This window comes from Rhinatrema bivittatum, chromosome 8 (assembly GCF_901001135.1).
Source record: "Rhinatrema bivittatum chromosome 8, aRhiBiv1.1, whole genome shotgun sequence".
Classification (NCBI taxonomy): Eukaryota; Metazoa; Chordata; class Amphibia; order Gymnophiona; family Rhinatrematidae; genus Rhinatrema; species Rhinatrema bivittatum.
This window is the reverse complement of record NC_042622.1, coordinates 273668808-273681497: the sequence shown is the minus strand read 5'-3', so window position 1 is coordinate 273681497 and position 12690 is coordinate 273668808. Positions and strand designations below refer to the sequence as shown.

The window sequence follows — 12690 nt, the reverse complement described above, 5'->3', positions numbered from 1 at the left end:
ATGCCTGTTGCACGTTATTGGGTGTCCGGGGGCAGCCTTTAGCTTGGTACTCACCTATCTGTGAGGACTACCATCCTGCTTGTCCTGGGAGAAAGCAGAGTTACTTACCTGTAACAGGTGTTCTCCCAGGACAGCAGGATGTTAGTCCTCAACAAGACCCACCCACCACCCCATGGAGTTGGGTTCGTCTGCGGTTTATTTTATTTTTTGCTCATCTTTTATGCTTTGATACGAGACTGAAGGGGGATCCTGTGTGGCTGCAGGGATAGTGACATACTGGGCATGCTCAGTGTGCCAGTCAAAGTTTCTAGAAAAGTGTTCCGTGCCGGGCTCCATCTGATGATATCACCCATATGTGAGGACTAACATCCTGCTGTCCTGGGAGAACACCTGTTACAGGTAAGCAACTCTGCTGTATGAATTGTACATTACTTAGGGCAATTGTGGAAGCGATTAATGAAAATCAAATACATCATATTAATCCAGTCAATTGCTATGCTATTTTATAAACATCAAGAGTACACGCGTGTTTTCCATTTTGTGTGTACATTTTTCCAGAGGAAAAAGGGGCATTCTGAGATGGGTTCAGAAGTATTTTTTTATGGCCGCATCATCAAGCCTGACATCGTGCCCACCTGGGGGTAGATTTTATAAATCTATGCGCGTGCGTACTTTTGTTCACGCACCAGGCGCAAACAAAAGTATGCTGGATTTTATAAGATAACGCGCGTATCTTATAAAATCTGGGGTTGGCGCGCGCAAGGGGGTGCACATTTGTATCTGAGCGGCCTCGGAAGGAACTTTCCTTGCGCCTCCCCCCATGTTCCCCTCCCTTCCCCTTTCTAACCCACCCCCCAGCCCTACCTAAATCCCCATACTAACCTTTATCAGCAAAGTTACGCCTGCCTCCGGGCAGTCGTAACTTACGCGCGTCGGTTGTCTGCTGGCGCAGCAGGCCCCGACACAGGCTGCTGTGTTGGGGCACTTGGCCATGCCCTGGACTGCTCCCACGCCCCCGAACACACCCCGAAGCCGACGCCATGCCCCTGGCCACACCCCCGACTGCCCCTTTTTGCAAGCCCCGGGACTTACGCTCATCCCGGGGCTTGCGCGCGCCGAGCCTATGCAAAATAGGCTCGGCGCGCGCAAGGGGGGTTTTAAGGGTTACGCGCATAACTTATGCGCGTAACCCTTTTAAAATCCGGCCCCTGGTGTTCAAAAGAAGGCCGTCCGGTCTTCTACTCATTTGCGGTCAAAATCTTTAAACAAAATGTCTTTTTTATCGCAAAGTGTAAGTTTGTCAACGATGTATCTTGTTTCATATTGTTTCATTTTTAAACAGACACAGTGATGTTAATCCTTTATAATCATCTAAAGGATTAACATCACCATGTCTGGCAGAAAGGGGCGTCATCATTCTCAAATTTGGGGTCTGTTGGTGGGCCCACTCCAGTATAAGCTATCTATGTTTACAGATGGCCTCCTGTTCACAGTAGCTGATCTGAAACCTTCACTTAGAGTATTGTTGCAGGAAATGAGACTGTTTGGAAGGATCTCGGGTTTCAAAGTGAATGAGGTTAAATCCGAGTTATTGAACAGTGCAGTTCCAGTGGATCGGTTTGCAGGTATTAAGGCTAATCTCCCTTTTTGGGAGATGAAAAGTTGGGTAAAATACCCAGGGGTGAAAATTAGACCTAACGTGGTCTAGGTATTTGGGCTTAACTATACTCCCTTATCTTCTGATATACAAAAAAGACTTGGATAGATGGGACAGGCTGAACCTTTCTTGGTTGGGGAGGATAGCCATTGTTAAAATGAACGTATTACCTCGTTTCTGCTACATCTTTCAAACTCTTCCTGTACGTGTCCCTGACTCCTTCCTGACGCTGTGACAACGTAAGCATCTTAGATTCATATGGAAACGTCGACCTCCCAGGGTCTCTAAGGCTGCTCTCTTTCGCGACAGACTTTGGGTGGGGAGGGGGGGGGGGGTCTCCAGGAACTAAACTTAGCCTGGTTCTTCGCTGCGTCTCAACTGAGTGCATTCATTCACTGGGCCCGGATAGCCAGGTTAGGAGCTGGGGATCCACCATTGCATATTAGGTAGGGCCTGGCAACAGGGTAAGATAGGTCTAACTGGGCTTTCCCCTTCTTCTAGTTTAATTTTGAAAGGGTGGGGAAGATGGAGACCGAAACTAGTGGATGATAAACAGGCATACCAGCTCACTTCCTTTCTTTTTGATAAAAGTTTTATACCAGGGACAGAACCTGTGAAGACAGAGTGGTGGAGGGAGAAATGTTTGTTTAAATGCGAGCAGATATGGGACGGGCATAAACTCCTTCCCTCTAATAAATTACAACCACTATATCCGGTCTCTACAGCAGATGGCTTTGCCTATAATCAGCTTATTCATTTTTTCACTTTGACGAGGGTTGATCAGAAGCTTATAAAGGGCAGATCTCTTTTTGAAAATTATCGTATTCAAGCTGACAAGCTCACCAAGCCCATATCTAAGATCTATGCCCCTATTCAATCAAGAGTCCCAAGGGAAAATGGTGTTCCAAACTGAGTGGGAGAAAGACCTGGGGGGTGCACATGGAGATATGGCGTGGGACCAGGGTTTTTCAGCCATTAGTAAAGGAGAATGGATACACGGCATTGTACCGATGGTATCTGACTCTAGCTAGGTTGAGCCAGATGTTTCAGGGATCTAATGATATGTATTGGAAAGGTTGTGGGGCTCGGGGTACATTTTTTCACTTGTGGTGAGGAATTGTTCATAAGCAGTTAAGTTATGGGAGGCCGTTCTTAACTTTATTTACTCACTGAGTGGTATCACAGTTGCCAGAAATCCCAAACTCTGTCTATTGTGCATACCAGGGGCTACGGGGAATAAGTTCTTCCAACGTTGGGTGCAGCAGGTTGTGTCACTGCTGCCAGATGTGAGCTCGCGTTCTGGTTGCGCAAGGCCCCGCTCCCATCTTTACCAGATGTAGGTTCAGGAATTGATAGCGTCTGCTACATGGGGAAATTAACAGCTTATGAGGACTGATGGTCTCCCTACTTACAGAGCAAGTCTAAGACCACTATGGTGTGGGTGAGTGAGCGGATATGCAGGCTTTTAAATCCAAATTGCTAGATATGTGTGCTTTTGTTAATGGTTTCCTGCACTGTTTGCTCACATCGCTTTCTCTCTGCCTTCTCCGTACTTATTTTCCCTCTGGTCATTGTCCTACCTGGTTTCTTTCTACCAAGTATGACCCTGGGTGGAGGGAAGGGTTTGGGGTTTAAAGAACAAGGCCATTCATTTACTGATTTCTGGTTGTAAAAATCTTTGTTTGCATTATGATCACATAATACTGTATTTCACAGCCACGGTCTTACAATTTTGTAAAATTGATACTGTTGTTTGTTTTTCAATAAGCAGTTAATTATTTAAAAAAAAATGGCTTAGACACATTTTCAAAAGCTTAACTGGCTGAATTCTAGCTGGATAACGAATTATCGGGCTAGGATTTAGCTGGGTAAGTCGGGGGCGTTTCTGGGGCAGGAGGTGGGTATTCCAGGGAGGAGCAGAGTCAGCCAATTACCTAGATGTGCCATAGGCAGGTCTAAAGTTAGCCGGATACCAAATATCCAGCAAACTGCTAATTAATCGGATATATTCAGCAGCGCGGCTGAATATGTACCCCTAGGTGCCTGCAAAATATACCTGCATGAGTTTATAAAATCAGTAAGGAAAGTGCGCGTCTTCCTGCATTGGAAATACTTGCATGTAATGAAACGTATGCGTCTACTTTTGGAGCAGAACTACATGGCAATTTATAAACCGTGCAGCGTCCACCGCACAGTTTATAAAGTATTAGCATTAATAATACCCACATGCCCACTTATACAATGTAAATGCTGTGCCAGGGGTAGATTTTAGAATTAGGTTCTGATATTAAGTGCCACCTCGCCAGTTAATAGAAGGAACTTCCCCTGCTAAGCGATGCTATTTAAATATTCAGCCGTCTTCAGCAGCCACTGCTTAAGCCGGATACATACAGGGCGTAACAGGGAGTGTAGCTACATTTCTGACTGACTTAGCTAGATGACTGCCGATATATCGAGCAGAGCTAAAGGTCGCCCAGATGAACTTATCCAAGTATATTCAGCGGCATGACCAAGCAGCTGAATATCACAAATAAGTTTATCCAGCTAACGTGTGCTAAGAACTGAGTAAAAAGCCAAGAGAGCCTAATTTTATAACAGCGCATGCAAGGCCAACCACTGCACGTATAAAGTTCTTTCAGACTTGTAGCCAAATTTTCAAAACACACTTACACAGCTGTGCTCGGAATCCCATTTACACCTCCTCCAGGGCAGTGCGTACATTTACGTGCACACTTCTGAAAACCAGAAATATGATTTCCCTGAACCCCCCTCTCTCTGGAACATCTCTCTTCTGCTTAGAAAAATATTCAAATTACGCAGGTACCGGTACTTTTACACGCATGCAGCCTCCTCGGGCAATTTTCAAAAGTCCATGTATGCGCATAAACCAGGTTTTATGTATGTAAGTGCTTTTGAAAATCAGGCCCTTACAGTCTAAAATACCTTAATAGGATATATTCTTTTCTCAATTTTTTAAAAAACTTTTTATTTAATAAAATGGCATACAAATGAATTATTAAACAGTACAATCTCAATAATAGCACATATTATGTGCAACAACAGTTTTTGAGATATGTGTTTACAAATTGCAACAAAATATATCTAAACTGACTAATAAATCAAAACTTCATTCGTCATACCTGGGTTCTAAGGTTAAAAGAAACCATAAGAGAGACAGTGCAACAGCAGCTATGGTCACAGGTTTACATTACATAAAAGTCATTTAAAAAAACAGGTTTTACAATTTTTTCTAAAGATGAAATAGTCTCTTATGGGGTAGGTACGTAAGTTAAATTTTATCCAGCTAACTTCCAAGGGATATTCAGCAGCACAGCCACACTGCGGAATATCCTTGTAAATAAAAGTCACTGGCTAGCCAGATGGGTCAGATCCAGCTAACTTTAGACCTGCTATTAAGCAGGGATAAGTAGCTCCTTTCCAATCCGCCCACTAAGCGGTGACCACTGATCGCAGCCGGATATTCAGCCCTGCCACTTAGCCGGATAAGTAGCCCTGGATATCAGCCTCTTAAATGTCTTAGATCCTTAGAGAGAGAATGCCAGAGAACAGGACCGGGCACATGGGAAGACCCTGCTTTTTTATTCCAGTATATTTTACGTCAGGTGCACACTGCTAATCTCCCTCACAGATAATGTACTACGAGGTTTTGATAGTGGTAAACACTACATAATGATACTATTGGATTTATCAGCAGCGTTCGACACAGTAAACCACTCCATACTTTTAAATAGGCTTGAAGAAATAGGTTTGCAAAACAAAACACTGGACTGGTTCAGATCCTACCTAAACAATAGATTTTTTCAAGTACAGATAAAAAACACAACATCAAATAAAATAAAACTAAAGACAGGAGTACCTCTGGGCTCTGCAGTATCGGCAACACTGTTTAACATCTACATGTTACCGCTATGCCACCTCCTCGCAGGACTCGGTATAACACACTACATTTACGCAGATGACATTCAACTAATCTTGCCAATAGATGAAACAATCGAAAAAACACTAAACTTAGCAATGATGTACCTAGACATAATTAGGCAATTACTAAGCAAAATGGAGCTAGTGATAAACATTGAAAAAACGGAATTTATACACCTAGAACAAAAAAACATAGAACTAATTCAAAATCCTATCAAACTTAAAAATGGTCAGGAAGTGGATATAGCCGAGAAAGCCCGAAACTTAGGAGTAATAATAGACACAGAACTTAGCCTTAAACACCACATATCACTAAAAGTCAGAGAAGGCTACGCCAAACTCATGATCCTAAGGAGGCTGAAACCGATACTAACCCAGAAACATTTCAGGACAGTCCTCCAACTACTTATCTTCACAAGTACTGACTACTGTAACACACTATTTCTGGGATTACCGTACTCCACAATAAGACCTCTACAAGTCCTTCAAAACTCTGCTGCCAGAATACTCACTGGCAAAAGCAAAAGAGAGCACATTACCCAAACACTGGCCGAACTACACTGGCTACCAATAGAACAGAGAGTGCAATTTAAAACACTCTGCATAATTCACAAACTAATCAATGAAGATAAAGCTGACTGGTTAAACACAGTGCTATGCTTACACGTACCCCAAATAAATCTGAGATCAGCCAATAAAGCACTACTAACAATCCCATCGGTAAAAACAGCGAAACTAGCACAAGTTAGAGAGAGAGCACTGTCCTTGGCCGATCCAACGTTATGGAACACATTGCCACTAGAGACAAGATTACAGAGTGATCCAAAAATTTTCAAAAAAATTTAAAAACCTGGCTATTCAGAAAAGCATTTCACAATGAGAACAGAGAAAATATGTAAACCATTGTGACGGTACATTTCTAAACAACGGTATATAAAAGATTTTAAATAAATCTTGAGAAGAGCACCATATGGATCCAGTTGGGATATAAGTTTCAGTTGCAGCAGCCCAGAGTTTCGCTGAAACTGTTTTGAAAACCTCAACGAGTCTCTTTCTCTCTCTCTCTCCTTTCCTTAATCATTCTGTCCCCTTTTCCGATAGCTCTGTGCTGTGCTGCGTCACTAGCTTCGCACCGAGGGCGCGCTCGTATTCATCCCGGGCTCTGCCTTTGGCTTCTCCCAGGCTTACTTTTTAAGTGCTTTCAGAATCAATTTGTTTGCAAGGATATAATTAAATAAACCCGGGTTGCACGTAGGAGAGAGACATTTCTACGAGCTCCATCTTTGGCTTCTTCCTGGGGAGACTTCACGAGAGGAGGGGGAGGTAATGTGGGAAGGGGCAATAGGGATTATGGCTTCCGATTTTCATTTTGTTTTTCAATGTGTTTTATTTCTGTAGATCCCTCGGGCTGGTGGAAAGGCAGACTCCATGGAAAAGAGGGCCTCTTCCCGGCGAACTATGTGCAGAAGTTCTAACCTTCAGTCAAAACAAAAAAGCCTGCCGAGTGCGCTCACGACGAGAGCAAGCCCCGGGTGCCTTTCTCCTCACTTCTCGTTACCAGAGATGATTTCCCTCTGCCGCGCCAGCAACCAACCCACTAACCCAGAGGCCGCCAAAGCAAAGCAAGGAGCCTGGGTTCCATTCCCAGCCTGGGCTGGGGGTGCTACGGACTGTAACACGCTCAGCCCTCGGGGAACGGGGAACGTCAAGGACATGGATGAGCAAAGAGCACCAAAGTTAGCAGCATCCTATTATCTCTGCCTCAGGAGGGCACTGCGGTCCTTGACCTATTTATGAGAGGATTATATAGAAAATACTTGAAGCTTTAAGTGATGTTTCTTAATAAAAGAGGTAAAGGGGAAGGCTATGGGCAAAGGACATGGGGAAGTTTGTCCCTAAGGCCCTGATTTTCAAGTGTGTGAGATGAACCCACCCTGGGGAACATGAAGGCCAGGTTGACCAAAACCTTAAGCTACGAAAACTACATCTGAAAATTCTTAGCAACACAGAGGTCAATATTCAGAAGGTTTGTCCAAGTAACTTTTTGAGTTACCTGGACAAAACCCAAGACTTGAGAATCTCCCCCCACCCCACCCAGCTACATTTTGTCTGGGTAACCCATTTCCTGCAATAAAATTTAGGTGCATAAAGAGGCGATGGTGATGGAAGCATTCCAGGGGCCTGTTCAAATTTTAGTTGGCAAGCGTTGATATTTTCCGCACTACCCAGCAGGTTAAGCCCGAGCCGAAAAAGAACTGCTCTTTTATATTTATTTAATCTTCATTAAACACATTTTCCATCCATCCCCTGCCTAGCATGCCCCTTCCTCTCCCCACACCCCCAGTGAGAATCTCTCGCTGCTTCTCCCTCCACCGCGGCAGCATTGGTCCCTGCCAGTGGTGGTGCCAGATGACTCCTCTCTCCTTCGGCGGCAGGTTGCTGGGGCTCCCGTGCTCCGCGGCACCGCGCTTCGTTTTCTGTGGGGGGCCGGGGAGCCTGCCAGGAAGTGCACCTGGTGGGCGTGGCATTCACCTTGCCAACCAGCGGCACTGGAGGGAGAGCGCGTACGCTGGTGGGGGAGGGGATGGGGCGGGACTCCAAACATTATAGGTGGTTTTCGGCCCACGCGGGCTACCAGCACTTGCTGAAGACCCGGAGAAGCTGCCTCTGCAGCTCTGGAGCTGCTTTTCAATCCTCCTAAAATAAGGATGCAAATCGGTTTAAACCAATTGTCCCGTTTGGAGAAATCTGGGAATTTATGGGTAAAAATCTGTTTAAGCTGAAAACGAAGGGCCCTAACCATTCAATACATAGAACAATGCCAAGTCAGTCCCAACAACTTCCCTTTAGAAAAGTTGCCTATATAACTTTATTTGGGTAACTTTAACTGAGCATGTTCGGATGAATATTCAGGCCCGTGGGCTCTCACTGAATATTGACCTCGCAGTGATTGACAGCAGATAACGCCTTCCTCCTCTGGCTGTCTACCACGTTAAGTAAATAAGCATATAAATTCCCACCCTCAAACCAATACCAATTCTCTCCCCATCTCTGAACTCTGTTCCTACCACTTGCCTTTCATATCAGTCCCAAGCGTGTTTGCCTTCCGTTACAGGCCTGTCCTCCACCACCAACGCCGGTAGGCCATGCCAGGCCTTGCTGTCTTCCTTTTTCTTTCTTACAAGGCCCATATTTAATATCACGTTTATGGAAGGGAACAGGACATGTTTTGGAATACTACTGTAACTTAAGAAGAAAATGCCCCCGACGTGTTTGTTTAGCATATTAGCATTTTCACAAAAAGATGAGCTGATCTTGGGCAAAACAACCTGAGTCCCTGCGCCTTTGGCTCTGGAGTTCCTGCCTCTGAACTTGACTTACCCTTCACAGTGGCCCTGCCTTGTGATTATTGTTTGTAAGTGTACTTTGGTGCTATATAAATCTATATATATACAGATAGAGAGAGAGCACCCGGAAAGGTGTTAATCACTTTTCATATTTATTTTCATGTAGCGTGGGGACAGGTATAAAGTGGGAAATTATTACACTGCTCCCATCAGCTTGGTGTCTCCATTGTAGCTATTTGATGGGTTCCATTGGGATTAGAGGAAAACCCAGGGGGCCACACACCTGGTAGAAAGCTACAAACTCCAGAAAAATCACTTTCAGGCCGATTCAGTAAAAGTCGTGAGAGAGCGGGCGAGTGCACAGGCCACTCTCCAGTGCGCGTGATTCAGTATTTAAATGAGGGCCCGCGGTAAAAAGAGGCGCTAGGGACACTAGCGCGTCCCTAGCGCCTCTTTTTGGACAGGAGTGGCGGCTGTCAGCGAGTTTGACAACCGACGCTCAATTTTGCCAGCGTCGGTTGTCAAACCCACTGACAGCCATGGGTTCAGAAACCGGACGCCGGCAAAATTGAGCGTCTGGTTTTCAACCCGCGAGCCGCGGGCCGATTTTAAATTTTTTTTTTATTTTAAATTATTTTTTAACTTTCGGGATGTCGGACTTAATATCGCCATGATATTAAGTCGGAGGGTGCACAGAAAAGCACATTCTGCTTTTCTGTGCACTTTCCCGGTGCCGGCAGAAATTAACGCCTACCTTTGGGCAGGCGCTAATTTCTGAAAGTAAAATGTGCGGCTTGGCTGCACATTTTACTTAGTGAATCGTGCGGAAATAACTAATAGGGCCATGTAAACTGACATGATATGATTGTATCATGAATGCCGGTATAGAAAAGCACCAAATAAATAAATCAACATGCATTTGCATGTTGCGGGCGCTATTAGTTTCGGGGGGGGGGGGGGGGGGGTTGGACATGCGTTTTCGATGCACTATTACCCCTTACTGAATAAGGGGTAAAGCTAGCGTGTCGAAAATGCGCATCCAAACGCGGGTTAACAGTGTGCTCCGCCGGAGCGCACTGTACTGCATTGGCCTGTTTGTTACCAAGCTTTCATTTCAGGGCCCATATGGTAGCTCAGAACTGCCGTGGAGGAACCTAGCTTTGATTCCCAGCTCAGGTCTTCTGCTGTCTGGGCTAGCCAAAGCTGAGGATGCTGGGAAAGCAGCGCTCTCAGCTCCTGAGGGGAGGCTATCATTGCTCAATAGTGACAATTACTGGCTGGACCTAGAGTCTTCGAAAGCCAAGATAAGGAAGAAGCTGTGGCTTGTGGCCTTCAGCCAAGGACTGTCCCTGTAATGGCTGGTATGAGTTAGAAGGGGAATATAAAATTGGGGGGAGGGGGCAGAGGGGTGCTGACCCCCAGGGAGTTGCAAATGAGGGTTAATGACTAGCAGAGGCTGGTCCCAATTGAGTTGGAAGCCCATAGAAGCAGTAGTAAACTGGCAGGCCAAAAAATCCTCAAGTTATTCTCTTCTTATGGAGGTGACACATTTGGGCTCGGGGTGTATTTCAGATTGACCTACATTTAAGCTTGGGGAGGCAGAGGAGGTGTTATGGATGGGTCTTATTCAAATAGGATTTTATTTTGTGCCTAAGAAAAAATTTTTACTGAATAAGGATAGTTGTGTTTTAGCCTTGATGCCGACCCAAGGTAGGGATCGAAATATTGGCTTATTTTGGATAATAAGTAAATATTTTCTGTGCTCAGTATTATTAAAGTGTGCTTGTTTTCTTCTTCTATCTACTTTTAAACCAGCCAAGCTGAAGTGCCTCTGTACAATGAGGGCAGCAAAGTCAAAAGAAGGTTTATACAGCAGCTAAGTGTCTTGTTTTATTTTTGAAATGCTTAAAAGAAAAAAAATCATGAATTTTGTATTTTATGGTCTTGAATTTTTTGGATTAAGTTTTTAGTGCAATACTCAACCATAATACCCCAATCAAAGCTTTTTAGTACAAGAAGTCCAAAACAGTTTTTTTTTTTTTACAATAACGCCCCAGCTCTCTGCCTCCCCACCCCCACCCCCACCCCCAACTCAACCCATCAACCCACATCTTAAACATTTTACCATAAGGAGACAGTATTTAAACCAAAACATAAATTAAAACATAGCATCACGCCATCTTGAAAAGGTTCTCGTATTGAGTGAACGTTATAAGCAAGGCAGTCAATGTTTCCATCTGATACACATTCCAAAGAGGATAAATCAGAAAGCCGACGGAGGGAAGAGATTAAAAGATAGCATCACGCCATCTTGAAAAAGTTCTCGTATTGAGTGAACGTTATAAGCAAGGCAGTCAATGTTTCCATCAGATACACATTCCAAAGAGGATAAATCAGAAAGCCGACGGAGGGAAGAGATTAAAATATAGCATCAGGCCATCTTGAAAAGGTTCTCGTATTGAGTGAACGTTATAAGTAAGGCAGTCAATGTTTCCATCAGATACACATTCCAAAGAGGATAAATCAGAAAGCCGACGGAGGGAAGAGATTAAAATATAGCATCACGCCATCTTAAAAAGGTTCTCGTATTGAGTGAACGTTATAAGCAAGGCAGTCAATGTTTCCATCAGATACACATTCCAAAGAGGATAAATCAGAAAGCCGACGGAGGGAAGAGGCTTCTTTTTCCATGCATCTGCTATTTCACTGTGAGTCACTAAAATGCAAGCTCAGATCCAACTGGAAAATTCAAAAGAAGTATTTTGGGATCTTCAGTTAACAAATGATATAATTGCCTATATTAACTGACTACATTTCAATAGCAGGATATTCCCACCAAACCTACAGTCGCCCACACTCATCCCTTACTGCTGGAGTTCTATGAGGGGTTAAGATACCCAGGGAAAAGTATCCTGTATCCATTCTCAGAAGTATTAGCAGAGATCAAGTTTTTAGAACACTTATCCCATGCTCCATCTCCTCTTTCACAACTTAAAGTCCTCTCGCATGCCACACGATACCTACGCTTACATAGCAAGGGCGTATTAAGCATCTGGCAGATTTTATAAATCTTCTTAGTTTGATTTTTCAACACAAAGTCTGACATATCTGTCAGCCAGACTCTCTTAATCACCGTGCTATCAAGATAATACCTCAGCTGGATGTAAACTAAACCTCTCTCCAGTTTCTGAAATTTCTCTTGCAGCCAGGACTAGTGCTGGCTTTTGTGCTGCCCTGTGCAAACAATTACTGTGCTGCCTCCCTCCCCTGTTCATTCATTCTCTGTCCCGGGCCCACTAAAAAAACGCCCTGCTCCCTTCAGTGATACCAACTTTAAAAACTGACACCATCCCAACCCAAACCTATGGCTGGTGCAGGGTATTAGGTGCCCCAGGAGAACCTTATAGCCTTGCACAACACCCCCCGCCCCATTGCACACTCACTCAGGCCAACACGGTAAAGTTCGCTCCGGTGGAGCGCACTGTTAGCCCGCGCGTTTTTGATGTGCTATTTTTACCCCTTATACAGTAAGGGGTAATAGCGCGTCGAAAACGTGCAGCCAACCCCCCGAAACTAATAGCGCCCGGCCCATGCAAATGCATGTTGATGGCCCTATTAGTTATTTCCGCGCGATCCAGAAAGCAAAATGTGCAGCCAAGCCGCACATTTTACTTTCAAAAATTAACGCCTGCCCAAAGGTAGGCGTTAATTTCTGCCGGCGCCGGGGAAATGCACAGAAAAGCAGAA

The 12690-nt window shown here is 44.5% G+C and overlaps 1 protein-coding gene and 1 long non-coding RNA gene across 2 annotated transcripts in view; one reads left to right on the top strand and one right to left on the bottom strand.

Moving 5' to 3' along the window:
• Window positions 1–9356, top strand: part of MYO1F (myosin IF) — a 185156-nt gene extending 175800 nt beyond the window's left edge. The window contains 1 exon segment of the mRNA XM_029610930.1: window positions 6995–9356. Coding sequence (XP_029466790.1) covers window positions 6995–7071 — 77 coding nt within the window. The 3' untranslated portion in view covers window positions 7072–9356.
• Window positions 1–12690, bottom strand: part of LOC115096395 — a 29156-nt gene that overhangs the window by 12956 nt on the left and 3510 nt on the right. The gene's annotated exons all lie outside the window — the stretch shown is intronic.